Here is a 26,286-nt window from a genome sequence, read left to right on the forward strand (position 1 = left end):
TCTCATAGGGTTCAGAATTCTAGGTAGGTGGGTTTTTTCTCTCAAGACTGTAAATATTTCACTCCACTCTTTTTGTTTTGATGGTTTCTGTGAAGAAGTCTAATGCAAGTCTTATCTTTGCCTTTTCCTCCTTGGCTTCTTTCAAGATTTTTTTCTTCATCTTGATTTTTTTTTTTTTTTAGTTTGAAAATATGCCTAGGTATAGGCGTTTTGGCATTTATCCTTCTTGACGTTCTCTGAGCTTCCTGGATTTGTGGTTTCATGCCTTTCATACCTGAAATTAATTTTGGAAAATTCTCATTCATTGTTGCTTCAAATGGCATTTTATACTTTGCCTTTAAGTACAGCTTGTAATTTTTAATTGAATGCCAAATATGTGGTGTCTTGTGGTGTGGTGATAAGGTGTGTGGGAGGACAAGGATACTACAGTCCTATGACGAGGTCTCTGTCTTTTAGGCACCCTGGGCTGTGACCTTCACAAGGATTTCCCAGTTTTTTTTCCACCTTAAGTGTGACAGGACAGTTAGAGAGGGCTGGAGTTGGGCATTTTCCTTTCCCCGGGTTGCTAGGCTCTGATAAAATTCCAGTAGGTCAAGGTTTGATAAAAGAGTTTATACTGAGGGGCAGCCATGTCAAGAGCAGAATGCTCTGGGTATATTTCGTTTCTTTTTCTTTTTCTTTTTGTCGTTTGCCATACCCTTAGATGGCATGGGTATATTTCAAAATGGCTTCTCTTCTCCTTTTGCTAGAAGCACGAAGGGATTTTTCTCCAATCTTCATTGTGAAAACCTGGTAGAGCTCATGGAGGTAAGATCACAAAAGTGTGGGCTTGCCTAACAGGTGTGCGCCACCACACCCAGCTAATTTTTACATTTTTAGTAGAGACAGGGTTTCACCATGTTGGCCAGGCTGGTCTCGAACTCCTGACCTCAAGTGATCCCCCAGCCTTGGCCTCCCAAAGTGCTGGGATTACAGGCATGAGCCACCATACCCGGCCTTCTTGGGGTTATTTTCCTATTTATTTATTCAGATGGAGTTTTGCTCTTATTGCCCAGGCTGGAGTGCAATGGCACCATCTAGGCTCACCACAACTTACGCCTCCTGGGTTCAAGCGATTCTCCTGCCTCAGCCTCCTGAGTAGCTGGGATTACAGGCATGCACCACCATGCGCAGCTAATTTTGTATTTTTAGTAGAGACAGGGTTTCTCCATGTTGGTCTAGCTGGTCTCGAACTCCCGACCTCAGGTGATCCTCCCGCCTTCACCTCCCAAAGTGCTGGGATTACAGGCATGTGCCACTGCACCCAACTCCTTGGGGTTTTTAATCTCAAACCTGGCCACACTGAGCCTCCAGTAAGTATAATGACAGTGTAGGTTTCTTGCCCCAGCACTGGTTCCTCTGCAGGTTCCTGCTTATGGGTCTGTACTCCAGGAATTTGTGGTTCTGTCCATATCCTCTTCTCTGTATCTTCAACTTCAGATGTGACACTTTTCCCTGTGGCCTCAATTCTCTGAGAGATCTAAGAGGAGTTGTTGATTTTCAATTTGTTCAGATTTTCACCTGTTGTTAGGATGGAGTAATGACTTTCAATGCCAGCCCAGGGCCACTTTTCACATGTGCCATGCCACTGAACACCAGGGGTGTTTTTCTCCAACCCTGAGGAGCAGGATGTTTGTTCTGACAGAGGCATGGGAGGCAGCAGCTATAGAAGCATTTAAGCCTCATGGGGTGAACCATCTGCGTTTAGGAGTATAGATCTAGGCAGGTCACATGGCTTTCCTTTCAAAACACTAATTCCAGCTGTTCAGAATGGTCTCCTGTTATGTCCTGACCAAAATGCTTGCTGGAAACATTACGTTTTGCTTCCCCGGCAAAATACTAAGTCTAGGGTGATAGCCCCCAAGAGTCTTTTGGTTTACGTCCCTAAGCTCCCACTCTGCATGCCTATGCAACCCAACCTCCATCGAAACCCTGGACACTACGGCTTGGGTGAGCTTCTCTAGTTAGCAGCACTTTGCTTGTGTTGTCACACATTGTTGCTGAAAGAATTAACTGTGTCCCCACGCAGGTCCATGGGGAGGGGACACTTGGAAGCTTGTGCCTGGTTTCCTCTGGAAAAGACTCCGCTGATTTTAGTCTGTATCCTTTCGTTGTAACAAACCATAACTGTTCTGAGTCCTATGAGTCCTTCTAGCAAATTGTCAAGCTTGAAGGTGATCTTGCGGACCCTGACACAACATCATAACTCCATGGGGATAAGCGTGAGCCGCAGCAGCCGATGGGGATAAGCGTGAGCCGCAGCAGTCGTTCTCATGAATCCTCTTAAACGCTGCTGCAGAGCAACACGTGAAAGGGTACCTCTGCTCCCAGCTGTGATGTGGGACTGCCAAAGCCACAAACGTAGGAATCACCATGAGGCTGTGCCCTCATACTATTAAGAAACAGACAGGATCTCTGAGTAGGTCCCATAACCACCCCAAAAGCAATTCTTGGCCGGGCACAGTGGCTCACACCTGTAATCCCAGCAATTTGGGAGGCCAAGGTGAGTGGGGCGGATCACGAGGTCAGGAGATTGAGACCATCCTGGCTAACACGGTGAAACTTCGTCTCTACTAAAAACACAAAAATTAGCAGGATGTGGTGGTGCACGCCTGTAGTCCCAGCTACTTGGGAGGCTGAGGTGGGAGAATCGCTTGAACCCAGGAGGCGGAGCTTGCAGTGAGCTGAGATGGCACCACTGCACTCTGGGCAAGAGAGAGAGACTCCATCTCAAAAAAAAAGTAATTCTTTTCAAAAAATTAATTAGTTTTTGTTTTGTTTTGTTTTTTTGTTTTTTGGAGATGAAGTCTAGCTCTGTCACCCAGGATGGAGTGCAGTGGTTTGATCTTGGCTCACTGCAACCTCCACCTCCCGTTCAAGTGATTCACCTGCCTCAGCCTCCTGAGAAGCTGGGACTACAGGCGTGCACCACCACGTCCTGCTAATTTTTGTATTTTTAGTAGAGATGGGGTTTCACCACATTGACCAGGCTAGTCTTGAACTCCCGACCTCATTATCTGCCCGCCTCAGTCTCCCAAAGTGCTGGGATTACAGGCAGGTGTGAGCCACTGCGCCTGGCCAAAAAAAAAATTAATTAGTTTTTAAAGACAGGTCTTGCTCTGTTACCTAGGCTGGAATGCAGCAGCGTAATAAAAGTTTACTGTAGCCTTGAACTCCTGGGCTTAGAGTCAATTAAGAAGCTACAGGGCTGGGTGCAGTGGCTCACGCCTGTAATCCCAGCACTCTGGGAGGCCGAGGCGGGCGGATCTCGTGATCAAGACCATCCTGGCCAACATGGTGAAATCCCCTCTCTACTAAAAATACAAAAATTAGCTGGATGTGGTGGTGCGCACCTGTAGTCTCAGCTACCTGGGAGGCAGAGGTTGCAGTGGGCCGAGACTGCAACCCTGCACTCCAGCCTGGTGACAGAGGGAGATTCCGTCTCAAAAAAAAAAAAAAAAAAAAAAAAAAGAAGCTACAATAAACAAACAAACAAAAAAGAAGCTACAATAATATAATAGACAATTCTAAAGGAATAGTGAGGAATACAATTCAAGAGTAATTTAAAAGTTAAATGTAATATATAGAACCAAAAAAGGAGTTAAGGGGCTAAGTGCCAATGAAAAGTATAAAGAAACAAAATCTAATAGGCCTTATTACACAGAATTAGAAAATCTCTGTGCATTGGCTGGGCGCGGTGGCTCACACCTGTAATCCCAGCACTTTGGGAGGCTGAGGAGGGCAGATCACGAGGTCAGGAGATCGAGACCATCCTGGCTAACATGGTGAAACTCCATCTCTACTAAAAAAAAATACAAACAAAATTAGCCAGGCATGGTGGCGGGTGCCTGTAGTCCCAGCTACTTGGGAGGCTGAGGCAGGAGAATGGTGTGAATCCAAGAGGCGGAGCCTGAAGTGAGCCGAGATCGCACCACTGCACTCCAGCCTGGGCAACTGAGCAAGACTCCATCTCATAAAAAGAAAAAAAAAAAAGAAGAAAAGAAAAAGAAAACCTCTGTGCTTAAAAATGTTATAACAAAGACAGAAAATGTAGATGTCAAGGGGATATAGATGTGTGTGTGTGTGTGTCTGTGCTTATGTGTCTATTTATGTGTGTATGTGTGTGTTTATGTGTCTGTGTGTCTGTGTGTGTGTGTATGTGTGTGGGTGTGAAATAAACCAAAGAGAACAGTGGACAAAAGACAGGAGGAGACCACACATATGAAGAGAAAAACAAACGGCCAACAAGCAGGGACAAATAATAGTCTTAAAGCCTCAAAATGGCAAATACAAAAATCAAGGCAGGAACGACCCCATGCTGGCCAGGGAGTGGTGACAGTGGCATGTCAGAGCCACTGGGAACAGCTCACAGCAGGCCCACCAGGTCAGATTCCACCCAGCAACAGCGATGAGCTTCAGTGTTCATAACCTTCACCAGGTAACTGCATTTCTCAGAAACTACTCAGAGGAAATGATCAAAGATGGGCACAGAGGCCTATGTTAAATAATTATATATAGGCACAATCTTGATGTTCAATAGTAAGGGAATAGATAAATTAAGATACAACTGTAAGATAGAAAACGATGTGGCCAATTATGCCTGAAAATATTTTATAACATGGAAAATACTTATCACAAAATGTTAAATGGAAAAGGATAAAAATAATATGTAGAATATGAATCTAATTTTCCTTTTTTTTTTTTTCTGAGATGGAGTTTTGCTCTTGTTTGTCACCCAGGCTGGAGTGCAGTGGCACAATCTGGGCTCACTGCAACCTCCACCTCCCGCGTTCAAGTGATTCTCCCGCCTGAGGCTCCCGAGTAGCTGGGATTACAGGCGCCTGCCACCACGCCCGGCTAATTTTATATTTTTAGTAGAGACAGGGTTTCACCATGTTGGCCAGGCTGGTCTCGAACTCCTGACCTCAGGTGATCCGCCCACCTTGGCTTCCCAAAGTGCTAGGATTACAGGCATGAGCCACCGCACCCAGCCTAATTTTCTTTTAAATGAAAAACGATATGTATACACCCATAGAAAACAACTGGAAGATAATGTATCTAAATGTTAATAGTACTTATCTCCAGGTAATGATCCATGAACTGATTCTGAAGGTCTTTGTTTTGAGACAGGGTTTTGCTCTGTCACCCAGGGCTGGAGTGCAGTGGTGCCATTATGACTCACTACAGCCTTGACCTCCTGGCCTCAAGCAATCCTCCCACCATAGCCTCCAGAGTAGCTGTGACCATAGGCACACACCACCATGCCCAGCTAATTTTTTTTTTTTTGGTGTGTATTTTTTATAGAGATGGGATCTCCCTACGTTGCCCAGGCTGGTCTTGAACTCCTGGGCTCAAGTGATCTTGCCTTGGCCTCTCAAAGTACAGGCCACTGAGCTGGAACCTGACGGTCATTTTTACTATGATTTTGTGATTTTAAAAAATTTTTTCCAATATACATATAAAATTCATAACCAGGGAAAAGTTTTTACATACATAAAAGAAAAACATCAAGACTCCAATATAAAGAGGGACAAAGGGCATATTCAAATATTTTTCAAAAAGAAAGATCAATAGGCTGGGTGCAGTGGCTCATGTCTGTAACCCCAACACTTTGAGAGGCTGAGGTGGGAGGATCGCTTGAGACCAGGAGTTCAATACCAGCCTGAGCAACACAGTGAGACCCCTCTGTTCCCCAAAAATTTAGCTGGGCGTGGTGGTGCACACCTGCAGTCCCAAAGTCCCAACCATTCAGGAGGCTGAGGTGGGAGGATCACCTGAGCCAGGGAGGTTGGGGTTTCAGTGAGCTGTGATCACACCACTGCACCATGCAAATAACTTCAACATCCAACAAAAGAGTATCTAAGAGACCAGAGAGAACACTGCGCCTCTGTTTAGAAGTATAACAAGGAGAGTTTAGATGCTTGAAAAAAAAATTTGTTACAAAGCTAAACGGGGAAACAAGATAAAAACTATAGATATGTTATGTTTAAAATAATGCAAAGTTCTATATGAATAAAGCAGAGGGTAATGTATCAAAGTGCAAAATGCAGTTTTATTAAGAATTATGGGGATTTTATTTTTCATAAGTCCACATTTTCTGAACTGTGGTTATTTTGCTAGCATAATTTAAAAAGCATACTGAAAGAATTTCATAAATGATAGCACTCCATACAAATGTAAAGTATTATCACCAAGAGGGCAGCTTATTCTTGCTTAGGACTGAGTAGAAATAACATTCATTCAAGATTAACTCTGCCTTCCTATCTCTGAAGAGTGTCGGGACAGGGAGAGCCACCTTTTCCAGGGTTTGTACAACACCTCCATGTGGGACCACCACGGAGCCCGTCTCCCTGGGCTTCAGCTCCCCGTCTCCAGGGGATGCTGGGAGGGGCTTCTTCTGTGACCTGGGCTGGTGACTGGTGCTATGTAGTGAGAAGCCCTGCAGGGCAGCCTCACCAGCCCAGGGTGGCCTTGCCCAGCCCCAATCAGTGAAGGGGAGCCACCAGACACATCTATCTTGATGTCGTGCCCATCTTCCCTGGATGCACTGGGCACTGCCTGGGAGTTCCCAATTTCTCACCAGGGGCTAAATGGCAAGAGGTGATGTTGGCATGTTAGGATCTGGCTACAACGCTGCTGGGCCATGCTGTGACAGCTATGGGAACACCCCTGACTGCACTGTCACTAACACACAGCTCTGCAGTAGAGCTATTTACATGAGGTAAGTCCAGGAAATTCCCTTTTTCCAAATGCCCACCGCCCAAGATTATTCTCCTCTCTAGCAATATAATAATGTTCACTGGAAAGTCATGCTATCCATAATTCTTGTTTTATTATTATTCTGAAAATAATAGTTTATGGAGGAAACTCCTGATGGAAGCCATGTCAGGAGTCCGTCCGAGGATACCACAGTTGATATACCTCCTTTTTATTTCACACAGGGTCTTGCTTTGTCACCCAGGCTGCAGTGCAGTGCTGTGAATCATGACTCACTGCAGCCTTGACCTCCCAGGCTCAAATAATCCTCCTACCTCAGCCTCCTGAGTAGCTGGGACCACAGGGACACGCCACCACATCTGGCTAATTTTTGCATTTTTTGTAGAGATGAGGTCTCACCATGTTGTCCAGGCTAGTCCTAGACTCCTGGGCTCAAGCGATCCCCTTGCCTTGGCCTCCCAAAGTGTTGAGATTACAGGTGTGAGCCATGGCACTCAACAATATCCCTTCTTTTTATTGGCAAGAAAGATCTTTCCCCTTGTCAACAACTTGCAGGTCCATCAAAGAAAACAGGTGACAGGACAACCTCAAATGGCTCTCAACTTTCCTCCTGGAGTGTGGCCTTTCTGGGGAGGTGACTGACTTTAACTAAAAGAGGCACCCTGGCATGCAGACCTGATTGGGGTGATAAGGCAAGGCTCCCACACCTGGAGGAAGGTGGTCTGGATCTAGGAGCCAGGGAGGATCAGGGTGCTTTCCTTGTTGAGTAGCTCAGAAAGCGGCTACTGACACCAAAGCACATCATGTTAGTTTCGAGGTTTGCTTCCCAGGGAGAAATTCCTGCCAGTTCGGGGCGGAACGACGCACAAGAGCTTTGCCACATCCAGCGCGTCGATGGGGTCCACGTCCCTCAGCCCAGCATCCCCTGCACCCAGCAGGCTGCCAGGCACGTAGTATGTGCTGAGCAAGTGTTTGTTGAACTGGATGGCCAAGGGCTTCCCCTGGCTGTGCAGCCTCTGGTGCTCAGTGAGGTGCGAGCTCCAGTTGAACATCTCCCCACACTGCTCACACTTAAACGACTTCTCCCCGGAGTGGATTTTCTGATGTTTAATGAGACAGTGGTTCTGACTGAAGGCTCTGCCACACTCGCCGCACTTGTAGGGCTTCTCACCAGTGTGGATGCGCTGGTGCACGATGAGGGACGAGTGGCAGCTGAAGGCCTTCCAACACTGGCTGCAGTCGAAGGGCTTCTCGCCTGTGTGGATGCGCCGGTGCACGATGAGGTAGGCGTGGGAACTGAAGGCTTTGCCGCACTCGTTGCACTTGAAGGGCTTCTCGCCGCTGTGGATGCGCCTGTGCACGAGCAGGTACGCGTGGCAGCTGAAGCCCTTTCCGCAGTCGGCGCACTTGAAGGGTTTCTCGCCCGTGTGCGTCCTCTGGTGGAGGGTGAGGCGCGAGCGGCTGTTGAAGGCCTTCTCGCAGTCGCTGCACTTGAAAGGCTTGTCCCCACTGTGGATCTTCTCGTGCACGGTGAGGGACGAGTGGCAGGTGAAGGCCTTGCCGCAGGAGCCGCACTGGTAGGGCTTCTCGCCCGTGTGTATGCGGTGGTGGCGTGTGAGGTGCGTACGCTGGTTGAAGGCCTTGCCGCACTCGCCGCACCGGTAGGGCTTCTCGCCGGTGTGCACCCGCAGGTGCATGCTGAGCAGCGAGCTGCAGCTGAAGGCCTTCTCGCAGGCGCTGCACTTGTAGGGCCGCTCGCCCGTGTGGATGCGCTGGTGCACGTTGAGGGACGAGTGGCAGCTGAAGGCCTTCCCGCACTCGCCGCAGAAGAAGGGCTTCTCGCCCGTGTGGATGCGCCGGTGCTCCAGGAGGTTGGTGCTCCAGGTGAAGGCCTTGCCGCACTCATCGCACTTGTAAGCCTTCTCCCGGCTGTGCCAGCGCCGGTGCAGCGTGAGGGAGGAGCTCTGGCGGAACGCCTTCCCGCATTCGGCGCACACGAACTCGCCCTCCCCGGCGCCCGCCCTGCGCTGCCTGCGCGCCTGGGGGAACTTGTGCGGCTCACTTGGCGTAGGGGCGTTTTCTCCCGCACACAGTCTAGCAGGAGCCTTGGTTCTGCCCTCAGTAGCCTGGACGTTCTTGCGTGTGTCCAGCAAGTGTCCCCCCTCGGGAACGCGTTGCTGGGCGAAGTGGGGACACCTAAGGGGGAATTTCTCTACAGGGACGTCCCAGACGATAGCATGTGCAGGCGCCCAGGGCGCAGCCTGACTCCTCTGCAGAGCACCTGCCTGGCGCCCCCACGCCTGCGCCCCGCCCAGGGGCCGCTCCGTGATGGGCTCCTGGGCGGGTTCTTCTTTGCAAATGCCCTGCTGTTGAGAGGGCACCGCCTTCAGCTGCCATTCTGTAAGATATTGAAAGTGATTTTCTGTGAGCAAGCGGAAACCTGGCCTAGAATTCAGATTTGAGAACTGACCTGGAGATACAGATAAGCCCAGAAAAGAGAGGAGAGGACACCAGGGCCAAGGCTGGAAGGCGCAGGCAGAGAGAAGGGAGAGCCCAGGATGAGATGTGCAAGCAAGAGCGGGAAGAAGGGAGAGGAAGAAAACGCAAGGAGCTACCAGAGAGCAAAGACTGGGAAAGGTGGAGAGGCCAAGGGAATCCCCGGAGGAGCAGCTACAAGCACCAAGGGGGCTGAGAAAGGGGCAAGCTGGGGAGCTGGTGATCAGGATTACACTCATTCACAGACACATCGGCTGACCGACTGCTGTGTCAATACCATGGCAGGTGTTTGTAATACACAGGGCAAATACAAGTTTTTTGTGTGTTTGTGTTTTTTGAGACGGAGTCTCGCTGTCGCCCAGGCTGGAGTGCAGTGGCGTGATCTCGGCTCACTGCAAGCTCCGCCTCCCTGGTTCACGCCATTCTCCGGCCTCAGCCTCCCGAGTAGCTGGGACTAATAACTGAATTAAAAATTGTCTGTGGTGCCAAAAGGAAAAAAGGGCCTCCCACACCCCAGCGCTTCCCTTTAGAACACTGGGAATTGCAAATGCTTTCTCTGAGACGCATGCAAACCTCTTCAGAAGCGAAATGACCCTAGTCCAAGAGTCCAGTCCAAGATGTAACTTCCTGCTTGTCAAAAAGGTACAAGAGGCTGGGTGCGGTGGTTCTTGCCTGTAATCCCAGCACTTTGGGAGGTCAAGGTGGGCGGGTCACTTGAGCCCAGATCAAGACCAGCCTGGGCAACACAGACCCCACTACAAAAAATACAAAATTAACCAGGAATGATGGCACATGTCTGTAGTCCCAGCTACTCAGGAGGCTGGGGTGGGAGGATCACCTGAGCCTGGGGAGATTGAGGATGCGAGCTATGATCATGCAACTGCACCCCAGCCTGGGCAATAGAGACCCTATCTCAAAATAAATAAATAAATAAATAAATAAATAATAAAAACCCAAAAAGCTGTACTCTTCCTTTAGGTGAAGACAGTTGCCCTGTGTGCTGGGTTGGATCTGTCTCCTCTGTCAGAGGGGGATGTTTCTTTCTCTCCTGCACACCACATCTGGTTAAACACTTATTCGATAAGAAGGTTTGCTTTCTTTTCTATCTCTATAGCAAGGTTTTCTGAGCTGGCAGGAGATTTTATTTCTAATTCTGTCCTCCCCAGGCTTAAAAGGGGGCATCTAGTGCAGTGGGCAGAGCTGCACGGTGGTGCTGCCCGTGGCCCCAACCCATCCAGAAGGGCAGGGCAAGTGGAACTGGCCATGGCACACATAGCAGGTAGCCAGGTGGAGAGCCAACAGCATGTGTGGAAGCTCAGAGGTGAGACAGTAAGATGAAGACAAGATACGCAGAGGCAGGAAGGCTGAGAGGTGACCCTGGCAAGGTGGATGGGTTTGAGGTGACCAGATGCCTGACTCAGAGGGCAGTCGGGGAAGAAAGGCCTTTTGCACAGAGGGTGGCTTGATCATGTGGTGTCTTGGTGGGGGGTGGGGAGCGGGGGAAGCAGAGTCTCGCTCTGTTGTCCAGGCTGCAGTGCAGGGGTGCAATCACGGCTCAATGCAGCCTCCAACTCCTGGGCTCAAGTGATCCTCCCGCCTTGGCCTCCCAAAGCGCTGGGATTAGATGTGTGAGCCCCTATGCCTGGTATAATGGTTTGTCTTGAAGGTGGCTTTGGTGGTGTGTAAGGAGGTGGGAGCGAGCAGTTAGGGAGGCCAGTTAGGGAGGCCATCTGAATAATTCAGGTGAAAAATGGCAACTTCAGACTGGTACCAAGGCTGTGAAAATGAACAGGAAGCAGCCGATCTGAGAGCCATCGAGGAGCTAAAACTGATGGCTCTAGCTGTTGACTGAAGGTGGCAAGAGAGGAAATGGGGGAGAGGATGAGACCTCAGCAAACACCCAAGCCAAGGATGGATGGTGGAAGCTTTTGCAAAGACAGGGACGGGAGGAGGAAGGTCCAGTTCCAAGTCCGGTCTTAGACATGCAGGCAGAGGCCCACGAGGTGGTCAGTGACACAGGGCTGCAGCACAGCTGGTGTTGCTATAGTGTAGACCACACTCACACCAAGTGAGAGGTGAGTCTAGGGAAGGTGCACAGAGCAGAGAGAAGAGGCCCAGGCCAGAAAAAAGTCATTTTGGCAGCAATAGGGCCAACAACACAGCAGGGCACATACATCTAAGGGATAATGTACAATCAGTAAACATCACGTGAGGATGCTCACTATGCCATGGCCAGTGTGGTAGCCAGACTCCGGCGTGCGTGCTGTGCTTCCAAGGATGCGTAAGGCTTTATTTATTTATTTTTTTGAGGCAGGGTTTAGCTCTGTCTCCCAGGCTGGAGTGCAATGGTGCGGTCATGGCTCACTGCAACCTCTGCCTCCCAGGTTCAAGCGATTCTCCTGCCTAAGCCTCCAGAGTAGCTGGGATTATAGGCGCCCACCACCACGCCTGGCTAATTTTTGTATTTTTTTTTTTTTTTTTTTTTTGAGATGGAGTTTCACTCTTGTTATCTGGAGTTACCTCCCGGGTTCAAGCGATTCTCCTGCCTCAGCCTCCCGAGTAGCTGGGATGACAGGCATGCACTACCATGCCCGGCTAATTTTGTAATTTTAGTAGAGATGGGGTTTCTCTATGTTGCTCAGGCTCGTCTCGAACTCCTGACCTCAGGTGATTTGCCTGCCTTGGCCTCCCAGAGTGTTGAGATTACAGGCGTGAGCCATTGCACCCGGCCACGTGTCACTTTAGAAAAGTCTATCCGCACACAGAGGAACGGCCTAGAGGAATCAGTGACGTGGTTAGTTATTAGAGAACAGTTATCTCTGGGTGGAAAGATTATGCAGGATTTTAATAACCTTTCAGCCTCATTTTTCAGTGTATTTATACACGAATCAAACAAAAATATGAATTTTTTAAAACCTGTAATTTTGTCAAAGAGGACAAAGCAAGCGTCAGAGGCTGGGGTGAGAAATAAAGACCAGAAAGCGGGGGCTGCAGCTGCTGCTGCAGGTTGGGGCTGGGTGGTGTGTGGCAGCAGAGCAGGTATGGAGAAGGGACTGCCTTCCCCGACCCCTGTGCTCTGTGCTCCACAGCTTATTGGCTGCCTTTCCCACAAAAAGGTGTTTCTCAAGCTTTCTAGACACCTAACATGCTCAGCAGTCACTGTCCAATAAATTAAGCTGAAATGATTTAATTCACTTATTCATCAACCAACTCAGAAGAGAAGTCTACAAAAAGAATGTTGGAGAAGAAAAACAGACCACCTTCTGCTTAAGACCCACCCGGTCCCCTTTCCCTCATGGAGGGCTGCCATCTTGGCCACAACCTAGAAGCCCTCACTGATGTTGACCCTGACCCTGATGCTGGCCCTGACCCTGACGCTGATGCTGACCCTGATGCTGATGCTGACCCTGACACTGATGCTGACCCTGATGCTGATGCTGGCCCTGACCCTGATGCTGATGCTGACTCTGACCCTGATGCTGGCCCTGACCCTGATGCTGATGCTGACCCTGATGCTGATGCTGACTCTGACGCTGATGCTGATGCTGACTCTGACACTGACGCTGATGCTGACCCTGACGCTGATGCTGACCCTGATGCTGATGCTGGCCCTGATCCTGATGCTGATGCTGACTCTGACCCTGATGCTGGCCCTGACCCTGATGCTGATGCTGACACTGATGCTGACCCTGATGCTGATGCTGACTCTGATGCTGATGCTGGCCCTGACCCTGACACTGATGCTGACTCTGCCACTGATGCTGGCCCTGATCCTGACGCTGATGCTGACCCTGACGCTGATGCTGACCCTGACGCTGATGCTGACTCTGACGCTGATGCTGGCCCTGACCCTGACGCTGATGCCGACCCTGATGCTGATGCTGACTCTGATGCTGATGCTGGCCCTGACCCTGACACTGATGCTGACCCTGACACTGATGCTGACTCTGATGCTGATGCTGGCCCTGACCCTGACACTGATGCTGACCCTGACCCTGATGCTGATGCTGACTCTGACGCTGATGCTGATGCTGACTCTGACACTGACGCTGATGCTGACCCTGACGCTGATGCTGACCCTGATGCTGATGCTGGCCCTGACCCTGATGCTGATGCTGACACTGATGCTGACCCTGATGCTGATGCTGACTCTGATGCTGATGCTGGCCCTGACCCTGACACTGATGCTGACTCTGCCACTGATGCTGGCCCTGATCCTGACGCTGATGCTGACCCTGACGCTGATGCTGACCCTGACGCTGATGCTGACTCTGACGCTGATGCTGGCCCTGACCCTGACGCTGATGCCGACCCTGATGCTGATGCTGACTCTGATGCTGATGCTGGCCCTGACCCTGACACTGATGCTGACCCTGACACTGATGCTGACTCTGATGCTGATGCTGGCCCTGACCCTGACACTGATGCTGACCCTGACCCTGATGCTGATGCTGACTCTGATGCTAATGCTGGCCCTGACCCTGACGCTGATGCTGACCCTGATACTGATGCTGACGCTGACACTGATGCTGGCCCTGGCCCTGACACTGGCCCTGAACCTGACGCTGATGCTGGCCCTGATGCTGATGCTGATGGTGACCCTGACACTGACACTGACCAATGCCAGTTGCCCCTCCCCTGGTGGCCCCCTGACCCCAATCCCACACCCCTGGCTGCCCAGCCAACATCACTGGCTCAATATTTCTATTCCTGCCTCCCCACCCCCATCAGCAGGTGGCCATTTGGTCCCAATGGCCCAGTTTGCTCCCTGTTGTATCCCAGAACAGGTCTCAGCACACAAGCAGTGCTCAATATGTGCGGAAGGGAGACAGGCGGGAGGGTCTGGTGGAGGACCTGAGAAGGTGACATGGAACCAGAGCAAATGGAGGGAGGAAAATAGGGGCCATAGGAGGAGGTGCCGCCGGAGGTGCTGGGGCCGGCACCCTTCCACCTGTGCCTCTGCTCACCTGGACAGGGCCCTCCAGGGACTTCCCTCTGCATGCTCCATGGCTCCTCACCTCGTTCCAGATGGGAGATCACGTCTGGCTTGTGCAGTGGAGGTCCTGCTTGTGGGGAGAAAGTGGGGCTGGGCATGCTGCGGCTCTCCAGGCCCAGCTGACCTCAGGCGCCGCCCCTAACAAGAACAATGCCTGTGAAGTGGACACCCTCTCTGGGAACAGGAGGTCCTCTGGGCCAAACCGGTGAGGGTCTCAGACTGGAACCCAAATCCCAGTGCACACTCTGAAGACACCACGTGTGCTGACGTCCTTACTTTATTGCTCGAGGACCGTTCCAGAGCCAGCTGGGCTCCAGGGTCCCACCTTCCTCTCCTCTCCCTGCCCCCACCCCAGGACCAGGGGAAATGCCAAGCAAGGATGCTACCTGCTCCTACGCTGTCCCCTGGGGACTTCTGGTGTGGCCAAGGCCCCTGGCCATGAGTGCCCCAAGGCACAGGTCTTGCTTCCCACCCCATGACATATCTGGCACCAGGGCTGGCACTGAAGGGATCCTCCTTAATATCTACCACGCAGAAGAAGGCTGACAGCAGACGCCCAGCCTGGGGCTGGGGGGATCTTACCTAGGGCAAGAAGGTTCTGGTAGTTCTCCAACATCACATCCCGGTACAAGGCCCTCTGAGGGGAGTCTAGCTGACCCCACTCCTCCTGGGTGAAGTCCACAGCCACATCCTTGAAACTCACCGATTCCTGAAATGACATATAGGTTCTCACTCACCCAGGACTGATTCTGTGTCCATGGTTCCAAAGGAGCCAGAGACTGATTAACGACCCTACGAGTAAAGGGTTAACCTCAGGTGACCTTCTCCCATGCACAGAAGGTTGTGCTGTAGACACTGACCATGACTGAATTTGGGGACCAGGGGCAGGGAGAGGGGCTGGGAATTGGCATGCATTCCCACACCACCTTCTAGACTGGGAAAGCAGGTCTGAATAGACACTGCGGGGCCTTGGCAACTTGAGGTGGGACCCAGGGGCTGTACATGGCTGTTGTATCACGCTCTAAGTCCTGGGTGAGATGCTATGCTTCATGAGGTCAAGAATTTCAAACTTAAAAATTTGAGAGAATATTAATAGTACAAAAACCCCAGCAACTCTATTCAAAGCTCACTAATGCAAAAGGATCCGAACCCAGACTAGATACCGTTATTACACTCTAAAGAAGGAAACCTTGTATATATATCAGCAAGTTCTGTGCCCCAAGGGATCAAGAGAGGCTACCTGCAGTCCTCACCTGACTGCCTTCCAATCCTTCCCGCCTGCTCCCCCTGGGCCTGGGCATCCTGGCCACCACCCAACTCCAGACTTGCTTTGATCCTTGAAAGGATCAAATAGATGCCAAGGAATTTCACTGCATCCCAGAACAAATCCCAGAAACACTTAAGAAATTCCAAAAACCTACTCAACAAAGTAAAATTCACAATGTCCAGCATCCAATCAAATAACGAAAAGGTGAAAAACATTAACGAAATCAGAGGAATTAAGAGTACATTAGAACAGTATGTGTTTACCTCAGAAGAAGTCATTAAGGGAGGAAAAGAGAAACAAAAAAGACATAAGACATGGAAAACTAATAGCAAGGCTGGGTGGGGTGGCTCATGCGTGTAATCCCAGCATGTTGGGTGGCCAAGGTGGCAGATCACCTGAGGTCAGGAGAATTTCTTGAACCCAGGAGGTGGAGGTTGCAGTGAGCCAAGATTGCGCCACTGCACTCCAGCCTGGGTGACAAGAGCGAAATTCTGTCAAAAAAAAAAAAAAAGGGGGGGGAAGAAAGAGACATGTAAATCCAACTATATTAATAATTACACTAAATGCGAGTAGTTTAAACACTCCAATTAAAAGGTGGAGATTGTCAAACTGAATTAAAAAAGCAAGCTACAGAAACCTACTTTACATACAAAGATAGGTTAAAACTGAAAGGATAGAAAAAGATAAACCCTGCAAATACTAATTAAAAAAAAAAAGCTGAAGTGCCTATAGTAATAGCAAAGTAGATTTCAGAAAGATGACTATCAGAGATAAAGAGAATATTACATAATGATAAAAGGCTTAATTCGTTAAGAACTCATGGCAATCCTAAATATAAATGTATCTACTAAAAGAGCTTCAAAATACATAATGCAAAAACTGACAGAACAATTGAAAACACCATCATTCAACTTGACTTAACAGGTATTTACATAACACTCTAGCCAACAAAGGCAGAATACATATTTTAAGGGCATGTGGAACATTTACCAAGATAAACCACACTCTGGGAAATAAAATAAATCTTGGTAGATTTGAAAGGCTTTAAATCATACAAAGTTCATTTTCTGACGACAATAGAATTAAATCAGAAATCCATAATAGAAAGTTATCTGGAAAATGCCCTAAATATTAGGAAATGAAACAACACATTCTGAAATAACTTACCGTTAAAGAAGAAATCACTAGGGAAATTAGAAACTACTTTCAGCTGAATAAAAATGTAACATAACAAAAGTTGTAGGATACAGATGAGGCAGTGCTTAGAAATTTACAGCGCTGAATGCTATACAAGGAAAAAAAAGTGTCAAATCAATATCTATGTTTCAATCTTAAGACACTAAAGTAAGTAAAGTAAGTTTCAATCTTAAGACACCAAGGAGATAATAAGGATCAGAAATCTATGAAATGGAAAACAGAAAATAGAGAAAATCAATAGAACAAAAAAATGAGTTTTTGAAAAGATCAACAAAATTGATAAACTACATGGCTCAGCAATTTCACACCTAGGTATTTATGCAAGAGAAATTAAAATGCATAGCCATACGTGTGCTCAAATATTTATAGGAGGTTTATTTGTAATAGCAAAAGCCTATGAGCGACTAAATATCCATCAGCTGGTGAATGGATAAGTAGACTGTGGAATATCCATCCAATGGAGTAATGGGCTGAATTGTATATCCTTCACCTCAAATTCCTATGTCTCAACCTCACTAACTCCGAGAAAGGTTTTTTTTGTTTTTTGTTTTTTGTTTTTTGAGACACAATTCTCACTCTGTCACCCAGGCTGGAGTGCAGTGGTGCAATATCAGCTCACTGCAACCTCTGCCTCCTGGGTTCAAGAGATTCTCCTGCCTCAGCCTCCTGAGTAGCTAGGACTATAGGCACACGCCACTACACCTGGCTAAATTTTTGTATTTCTAGTAGAGACAGGGTTTCACCATGTTGACCAGGCTGGTCTTGAATTCCTGACCCCAAGTGATCCACCCAACTTAGCCTCCCAGAATGCTGGGATTACAGACATGAACCACTGCATCTGGCCTGGAGAGAGGTTCTTTGAAGAAGTAATTAAGTTGAAATGAATTCAATACAGTGGGCCCTAATCCAATATAACTGGTGTCCTCATAAGAAGAGGAAATTTGGACACAGACATACAGGAGGTAAGACCATGTGAAGATGTAGGGAAAAGGTGGCCATCTACAAGCCAAGGAAAGAGGCCTCAGAAGAAACCAACCCTGCTGACACCTTGATCTCAGACTTCTTTTTTTTTTTTTTCTTCTTTGAGACAGAGTCTCACTCTATCACCCAGGCTGGAGTGCAGTGGCGCGATCTAGGCTCACTGCAAGTTCTACCTCCTGGGTTCATGCCATTCTCCTGCCTCAGCAGCCCATGTAGCTGGGACTACAGGCACCCGCCACCATGCCCGGCTAATTTTTTTGTATTTTTAGTAGAGACGGGGTTTCACCATGTTAGGTAGGATGGTCTCGATCTCCGGACCTCGTAGTCTGCCCGCCTCAGCCTCCCAAAGTGCTGGGATTACGGGCGTGAGCCATCATGCCTGTCCTTGATCTCAGACTTCTTGCCTCCTGAATTGTAATAAAATTAATTTCTGTTGTTTAAGCCGTCCTGCCATACTTTGTATGGCAGCCCTAGCAGACTAATACAAATGGAATATTACTCACCAATGAAAAGGAACAAACTACCGATTCACACAGCAACATGGATAAACTCAAAAGCATATGCTAAGCGAAGTAAAGCAGAGACAAAAGACCACATAGTATAAATTCCATATGAAATCCTTAAAGAGGAAAATCTATAGTGAAACTATAGTGGTTACCAAGGGGAGAGGGGAGAGGACTGAATGCACAGGGGCATGAGGACATTTTTGGGTCATGGAAATGTCCCACATCATGATTGCGGTGCTGGTTACACAACTGTATATGTTTGCTCAACCTCATCAAATTGTATACTTAAAATTGCACAGTTGTGCCGTATATAAATTACACCTAAATAAAACCTTACCTCGCAAAACACTGGATTCCAGATGAGGAGGTAGAGATGAGGACAAATGCTGAGAACGCACCCCTAACTGAGGCATGCAGGCATGAAGGACGATGATAGTGGAGGAAAGGAGAAAATGGGCTGAAACAAAGCTCCAAGCCGGGTGTGGGGGGTGCACGCCTTGGTCCCAACTACTCAGGAGGCTGAGGTGGGGGATTTGCTTGAGCCCAGGAGTTGAAGGCTGTAGTGAGCTATGATCATGCCACTGCACCCCAGCCTGGGCGACAGAGCGAGACTCTGTCTCAAAGAAAAAAAAAAAAAAAAAAAAAAAAAAAGAAAGAAAAACAAAAAATAGCCCCAAAGGTATCAGAATATGGTGCTGGCCAGTGAGGCTGTCAGAGGCTACATGGCTTCAGTGTGGGGAGCATCAACCAGCAAGAGTAGGGTAGGGTCTGAGGCCCGCACAGGCCTTTTTGGTGGATATTTCTGGCCCACTGGGAGAAGCCCATGTCTAATGTGTCTTCATTCTGCAGGAAAGGGAATAAAAAGCCCAGAGAGTATGTGTTGGAATCAGATGCCGATGTGGTAATGACACTAGCAGAGAAGTCAGAACAGACCACACAAGATGTCCCAGGAGACAGAACAACTTGAACTGTGAGTGTGAATGAGACTGTCAAGAGAAAATGCCAAAGGTGATGTGTACTCAGGACAGTCAACTGGTGATTCAACGATCTAACAAGCAAGTATTTTAGGAATAGGAATAACACATGCACAAGGGCCCTACCACCTAGAGGGAGCTGCACAGACACATACAGACATACATACATGCACACACATTATTTTTTTGCTGAACCATTTGAACGTAGGTTGCAGACATCATGACGTCTCACTCTACAGTCTTCAGCTAGCATCTCCTGTGGATATTCTCTTACATAATCACAGTACTATTATCACACGCAACAAATTTACTATTGATATAATACGACCCAAGATACAGCCCATTTTCAAATTTCCTCAATTGTCCCAAACTGCCCTTTTTCAATTTTTTTTGGATCTATACCCTAATCAAGGAACATGCATTGCATGTGACTGACAAGTTCCTTGAGAACTATAAAGCAATGTGACACACTACAGAAGCGAGGCACATCTCACAATACACGTTTTACAGCTGTTTCTAGCTGTCTATAATCAGCTGTCACCTCTTTTGAGTGGCAGACTGACAAAATCACAAAATGCTAAAAAACAAACAGACAAACAAAAAAACCCATAGACCCCTCATCCCTCCAGATCTTTCACTCTACTGTGCTCTTTGTCAACTGCACCCTTCTAAATACTACCATGGGGTAGGGTGGTTGCCGTAGAGAAACAAAATGAGGAACAGAGTCCACAGTCTGTAAAAGGAGGGATCTGGGTCCCACGCGGCTGCAGAAGTGCCCAGGGCCAATTCCTTGCTGATCCATCAGATTCTATAAATCTCCAGGACTCTCCATGAAGGCCCCACGCCAGGGGCCAGGCACAGAGGAAAGCACACAGGGATGCCTCCCCTACCACCACTCTTAACCCAGTGCTGCAATCCAGGTCTTCCTCTGCTGCTGCAGGTGCCCCTGTCCGATTCCATCCCAGTAAATCAACAGTGCAAACATCCTGCACCAACCCTGGCCAGCATGTGGAGAGACAAAGCGACCCCATGTGAGCCGTCACCTACTTTCTCAGGTTCCACTAAAATCACTCCTCAGAGATCCCAGGACAGCGCTGTGCAGGGAGATCCCCAGCAACTGACCCACTGAATCGGGATGGAGGAGACATTCGATAGAGTACATCTGGAGGCACACCTCGGGCAACATGTGGACTCTTCAACTGGAGCTGTTTCCACTGCCCAGAACTTCCTCAGGACTGGCCAGCAGGTACCCGGGTGAAGGTCTGTGGAAGGCTGATGATCCAGGGCTGGGGAGGGAATGTGCCAACCCTCTTTATAAAGAAGGAAGAACACTCAGCCACTCACCTTGGACCTGGCTTCGGGAAGACCCCAACCCGATATATCCTCGGAATTCTCTTTCAGGGAAAGAGCAGGATCCTGAGAGGAAAGAGCTGGGGAAGGAGAAATGAGTCAAGGCCACAGCTACCAGGCTCACAGCTGAGCTTAAAGCCCACCTGTCGTGGCACAAGTGAGAATCAGAGAGGAGGCCGAACCTGCCAGCAAGGCCAGGTGGGGAACGAGCCCCAACAGCTAGCACCAACTGATGTAGCATCGAGGGATAGCTCTGCCTGTGTCTCAGACACTCCAATTCATGAAGAAAAGAGCTGCTATCCCCCAATCAAGCACGTCTGAGTGGGGACAAATGGTTGGGCACGGGGAAGAAAGAAGCAGGAGGCCAGGCGCGGTGGCTCACTCCTGTAATCCCAGCACTTTGGGAGACCGACTCGGGCGGATCGCTTGTCAAGACCAGCCTGGCAACATGGCGAAACCCCGTCTCTACTAAAAATACAAAAATTAGCCGGGCGTGGTGGCGCGCGCCTGCAATCCCAGCTACTTGGGAGGCTAAGGCGGGAGAATCGCTTGAACCCGGGAGGCAGAGGTTGCAGTGAGAGGAGATCAAGCCATTGCACTCCCGCCTGGGTGACAGGGTGAGACTCCATTAAAAAAAAAAAAAAAAAAAAAAAAGATGCTGGATGCTTCTGGGAAACTGGCCTGATCTGAGTGTCAATATCCTCAAGTGCAAATCCACAGACACGCTGACTACAAGAGCGAAGCTGTACCTGTCTTCTCGGGCTCCGGGGCAGGGATCTCCATGGCCTCCACGGCAGCCTCCCCGGGAGGAATGGGCAGCTTCGTAGCCTCCAGGACCCAGGGCAGGCCCAGAGGAGCGAGTCCTGCTCCTGGGGCGCAGGGGCCTGCAGCGGAGCCTCGCGGGGCGGCCACGCGCTCGCAGCTGCACGATCACACGCACGCAGCCCCCTCCCTGCGCCCGGCTGAGGTGGGGCTCAGGCTGGCTCCGCAGATACCCACTCCCCACACCGGGCTCAGCCCCATGCCCGGCGCACGCACGCCCCGGCACACCCCCGCCACACGCTCCTCCCGGCGAACCCGCGCTCGGAGACCAGGGCCAGGCCTAAGGTTCCGCGGCCCGGAGCCATCGGACGCCGAGCGACCAGCAGATAGGTCCCGAGGCGGACAGAGACCGCTGACGGTCTGAGGGACCGGCAAGTGGACAAACCAAACTCCCACAAAAGGACGGCGACTGCCACAAAGAGCAGCAGGCGGCCGCCGCTGGAAAGTGCGCCTGCGCAGAACGGGCGCAAACTACACCTCCCGGGAGCCTTTGCGCCGCGCAGGCGTCGGACTCCATTTCCTAGAGGGAGTCCGGGCCGGTGCTTGCGTCCGGACGCCAACGAGTATGTAGCACACCCTTCTAGGAAATATAGTTCCTGGGCCAACAGCCGGGAGCTCGGGCAACCGCCATGCTCTTGCGGGCGAATGTAGCCGTGAATCTCGATGTGCGGATCAGTGCAGTGCCGCTGAATGGGTGTCTAATTGCGAGGATATTGGGAGGGCGGTGCCCAGGAACTAGGATTTGTCCTGTTAGTTCGGCCATGTCCCCAAGTGGAGTCGGGTGGGTTCCTGCCCACATCCGTCTGCAGGAAAGACTCAAGCCCCTGGTCTTAGGGATATTGGGAGTGGTGGGCCTGGCCTCCACTCCCCTTTCTCAAGCCACATATCTGAAGCCCACGGGCGGAGGTCCCCAGAGTTGGGAGAGCTCTGGCCTAGCCCCTCCCAGGGGGGCCCTGTCCACCGTTCACCCTTGGGGTGGGAAAGGAAGGTCTGGGTGGCGGCCCAGTCGTGGCAGCACAGGGCTGTGCCATGAACACAGTGATAATGTCGGCGTCAGGAACACTGAATATGTACTGAGCACCAACCACATGCCAGGCCTACTTCAAGAGCTTGGAGTACATTTTTCTGGCAGAATGCTCACAGCAACCCAGGGAGATTTGCTAACTATTATTATTCCATTTGGAAGATGAGGAAGTTGTGGTACAGGTGCGTGGGGTAACGTGTCCTAAGTCACACAGCCAGAAGTGGGAGTCCAGCACCGAAGTGCAGTGCCACGTTCCTACTGAGAGGTGGTCTGGGGTGGGGCGGGGTGGTGCACATTCCAAACTCTTCAGCCTCCCACCTTAACCGCAGCTTAGGCTTGGCCACAGGCTCTCGCTTGACACCTGTGTCCACTGCCCACATCAGCACAGCTGTGCCCAGACCTCCCCTGCCCAGTGCAGCGCCCGTGTTTGATTTTGTTTTGAGACTGGGTCTCACTCTGTGGCCCAGGCTGGAGTGCAGTTGCACAATCACAGCTCACCGTAGCCTCAACCTCTCCAGCTCAAGCTGTTCTCCCACCTCAGCCTCCTGAGTAGCTGGGACTACAGACATGTACCACCACGCCCAGTTAATTTTTGTATTCAGCGCCCAATTTTAATAGCAACCCAGGACAAGAGCCTTGGTAGGGTGTTGAACTATTGATTATACAGTGTATGAGTCTTTTTCTATATGTGTAAGTTTATGTATGTGTTTGTTTCTCTGTGTATCTTACAGGTGTAGGTGTTTGCTCTTGTCTCACATTTCTTTCTTTCTTTCTTTTTTTTTTTTTTTTGAGACAGTGTCTTGCTATGTGGCCCAGGCTGGAGTGCACTGGCGTGATCTAGGCTCACTGCAAGCTCCGCCACACCATTCTCCTGGCTCAGCCTCTCGAGTAGCTGGGACTACAGGTGCCCGCCACCACGTCCTGCTAATTTTTGTCTTTTTAGTAGAGACGGGGTTTCACCGTGTTAGCCAGGATGGTCTCGATCTCCCGACCTCGTGATCCACCCGCCTTGGCCTCCCAAAGTGCTGGGATTACAGGCCTGAGCCACCATGCCCAACTGGGTCTGCATCTTTCTGTGTAAGTACGCATGTGTACACGTGTGCCTCACTGTGTCTACACAGATCTGAATGTATGACTGGCGTATCTGTGCATGTAGCTCTGCAGTTCATCTCTATAGACTGTGGATGGTTGGGAGTATCATCTATGTCTGCTTGCCTGTGTTCTGTGTGATAGTGCATAGATGCCTTGTGCCGGTGACTGTGGACGGCATCTTGTTCAGGTGAATCTGTAGACGTGTGTGTGTGTGTTTCTCTCAGAGTTCTAGTTTGTGTGAGATAGTATGCATCTGTCTTCATTTGTGGGGTTGTAGACCTCGCAGGTCGAGTTGTGGCTGTGTGTGTGCCTGCATGTGTTCTTCTATGTTGACTTCCAGGGCTCATCAGTGTCAGCATGTGCATCCTTGTGTACATGTGTATGTCACTGTGGGTCTCATGGACCCCCTGTGTCTGTAGGAAAGCCACTGTGAGCACAGGGATTCTAAATTGAGTGCTCTGTCTCCTGCGTCTCTGCCCAAGTACAAAGGCTATAGGGACAGGGATGTGTCCAGCCTGAAGGAAAGAGTGGAAGGGAGGATGCTGTTATTGCTTTCTGCTGACTATAGACTTCTGAGGCTAGGAAAGGCATTTACCGCTAGGCCGTTTAGCTTAAGATTCTCACTTACAGAAGCAGTCCCAGGTCATTTTCTGATTCCTAAGTTTTCTGATTCCTTAATTCTTGAGGGTTGACCAGCAGGGCTGTGTGAAGGCCCAATGAAATATGGATATATATGCCCTTTTTTTGTTTTTCCTGAGATGAAGTCTCACTCTGTTGCCCAGGCTGGAGTGCAGTGGTGCCATCTCGGCTCACTGCAACCTCCGTCTCCCAGGTCCAAGCGATTCTCCTGCCTCATTCTCCCTAGTAGCTGGGACTGCAGGCACCTGTCACCACACCTGGCTAATTTTTGTATTTTTGGTAGAGGTGGGGTTTCACCATGTTGGCCAGGCTGGTCTTGAACTCCTGACCTCAGATGATCTGCCCACCTTGGCCTCCCAAAGTGCTGGGATTACAGGCATGAGCCACCATGCCCAGCCTATATATGCCATTTTAAAAGCAAAAAGCATTTTTAAAGTGGAAGATTTTATCTTTGTGTGGTTTTTTTGTTTTTTTGTTTTTTGTTTTTTTGAGACAAATTTTCACTCTTGTTGCCCAGGCTGGAGTGTAATGGCGTGATCTCAGCTCACTGCAGCATCTGCCTCCCAGGTCCCGGTTCAAGCAGTTCTCCTGCCTCAGCCTCCTGAGTAACTGGGATTACAGGCACATGCCACCACACCCAGCTAATTTTTGTATTTTTAGTAGAGATAGGGTTTCCCCATGTTGGCCAGGCTGGTCTCCAACTCCTGACCTTGTCACCCACCTGCCTTGGCCTCCCAAAGTGCTGGAATTACAGGTGTGAGCCACCGCGCCCAGCGTGTGGGGTTTTTTTTTGAGATGAAGTCTCACTCTGTCACCCACGCTGGAGTGCAGTGGTGCGATCTTGGCTCACTGCAACCTCTGCCTCCTGGGTTCAAGCGATTCTCCTGCCTCAGCCTCCCGAGTAGCTGGGACTACAGGTATACGCCACCATGCCCAGATAGTTTTGTTTGTTTGCTTTTGTATTTTTAGTAGAGATGGAGTTTCACCATGTTGGCCAGGGTGGTCTCAAACTCCTGAGCTCATGTGATCTGCCTGCCTTGGCCTCCCAAAGTGCTGGGATTACAGGCGTGAGCCACTGCGCCCATCCTAAAGTGGAAGATGTTAAAGACCAAAACACAGTAATGTCTTACTACATTAAATACTTGGTGTCACAACTGAAAAAATATTTTATTTATTTATTTATTTATTTATTTACTTACTTACTTAGAGACAGTGTCTGGCTCTGTGGCCCAGGCTGGAGTACAGTGGTGCGATCTTGGCTCACTGCAACCTTGGCCTCCTTGGCTCAAGCGATCTTCCCACCCCAGCCTTCAGAGTAGCTGGGACCACAGGGGCGTGCCACTATGCCCAACTACTTTTGTTGTTTTTTTGTGGAGACGGGGTTTCCCCATGTTAGCCAGGCTGGCGTCAAACTCCTGATGACTTCAAGGGATCTGTCCGCCTTGGCTTCCCAAAGTACTGGGATTACAGGCATGAGCCACAGCATCCTGCCTGAAAAAAATATTTTAAATAACTGTTCCAGCCCTGGCATGGTGGCTTACGCCACGCCCAGTAATCCCAATACTTTGGGAGACTGAGGCAGATGGATTGCCTGAGCGCAGAAGCTTGAGACCAGCCTGGGCAACATGGAGAAACCCCGTCTCTACTAAAAATACGAAATTAGCCAGGCATGGTGTTGTGTGCCTGTAATCTCAGCTACTGAGGAGACTGAGGTGGGAGGATGGCTTGAACCTGGGAGTTGAGGCTGCGGTGAACCATGATTGTGCCACTGCATTCCAGCCTGGGGAACAGAGCAAGACCCTGTCTCCAACAAACAAACAAACAAACAAACAAACAAAAACCTGTTCCAGTAATCACCAATTAGTTTGTATCAGACAAACTCTCTTGCCAATAACAATTCAACACTGGCACAGAGAAATAGATCTCAGGAAGAAAACAGTAGTCTTAATAGGCTGATGACACAGAGGTTAGAGTTTGGGGCCTCCAGGGTTTTCCTAAGTTGAGAGGCAAAATCCAGGAACAGAGATAGTCAAATCGGGGTAAGTCTCAGATTTTGCATAAAAATTTATTTCAAATCCTTGGATGCCTCCTAATTGTATAAGACTCCAAGGAAGGCTGGGCGCTGTGGCTCACACCTGTAATCCCAGCACTTTGAGAGGCCGAGATGGGCCTTCAAAATCCTTGCT

At 49.6% G+C, this 26,286-nt stretch overlaps 1 protein-coding gene and 1 pseudogene across 3 annotated transcripts; one reads left to right on the forward strand and one right to left on the reverse strand.

Moving 5' to 3' along the window:
* ZNF74 (zinc finger protein 74) lies at positions 1 to 21,828 on the reverse strand. Of its 3 annotated transcripts, none has more exons than XM_007974986.3 (5): positions 21,273 to 21,828; positions 20,518 to 20,603; positions 14,831 to 14,957; positions 14,220 to 14,318; positions 1 to 9,154 (listed from the first exon to the last, which is right to left on the reverse strand). In XM_007974986.3, the coding sequence occupies exons 1-5, from the start codon at positions 21,304 to 21,306 to the stop codon at positions 7,563 to 7,565; spliced, it is 1,938 nt and encodes a 645-aa protein (XP_007973177.1). In that variant the 5' UTR covers positions 21,307 to 21,828; the 3' UTR covers positions 1 to 7,562. The 3 variants fall into 3 exon arrangements, with proteins under 3 accessions (XP_007973177.1, XP_007973178.1, XP_037850764.1); XM_007974987.3 differs by having other exon boundaries at positions 14,220 to 14,315; positions 21,273 to 21,826; XM_037994836.2 differs by lacking the exon at positions 20,518 to 20,603.
* The window catches only part of LOC103223604 (uncharacterized), a 9,922-nt pseudogene continuing 4,940 nt past the window's right edge, over positions 21,305 to 26,286 (forward strand).

The sequence above is a fragment of the Chlorocebus sabaeus genome, chromosome 19 (genome assembly GCF_047675955.1).
Source record: "Chlorocebus sabaeus isolate Y175 chromosome 19, mChlSab1.0.hap1, whole genome shotgun sequence".
NCBI classification, from domain to species: domain Eukaryota; kingdom Metazoa; phylum Chordata; class Mammalia; order Primates; family Cercopithecidae; genus Chlorocebus; species Chlorocebus sabaeus.

Excerpts from the sequence above, each read along its gene's own strand:
- ZNF74 (XM_007974986.3), bottom strand. The coding sequence starts at position 21,306 with ATGGAGATCCCTGCCCCGGAGCCCGAGAAGACAG. Across the intron at positions 20,604-21,272 it reads CCCGGAGCCCGAGAAGACAG|CTCTTTCCTCTCAGGATCCT; the intron begins GTACAGCTTCGC and ends CTCCTTCCCCAG. Across the intron at positions 14,319-14,830 it reads CCAGAACCTTCTTGCCCTAG|CAGGACCTCCACTGCACAAG; the intron begins GTAAGATCCCCC and ends TCTCCCCACAAG.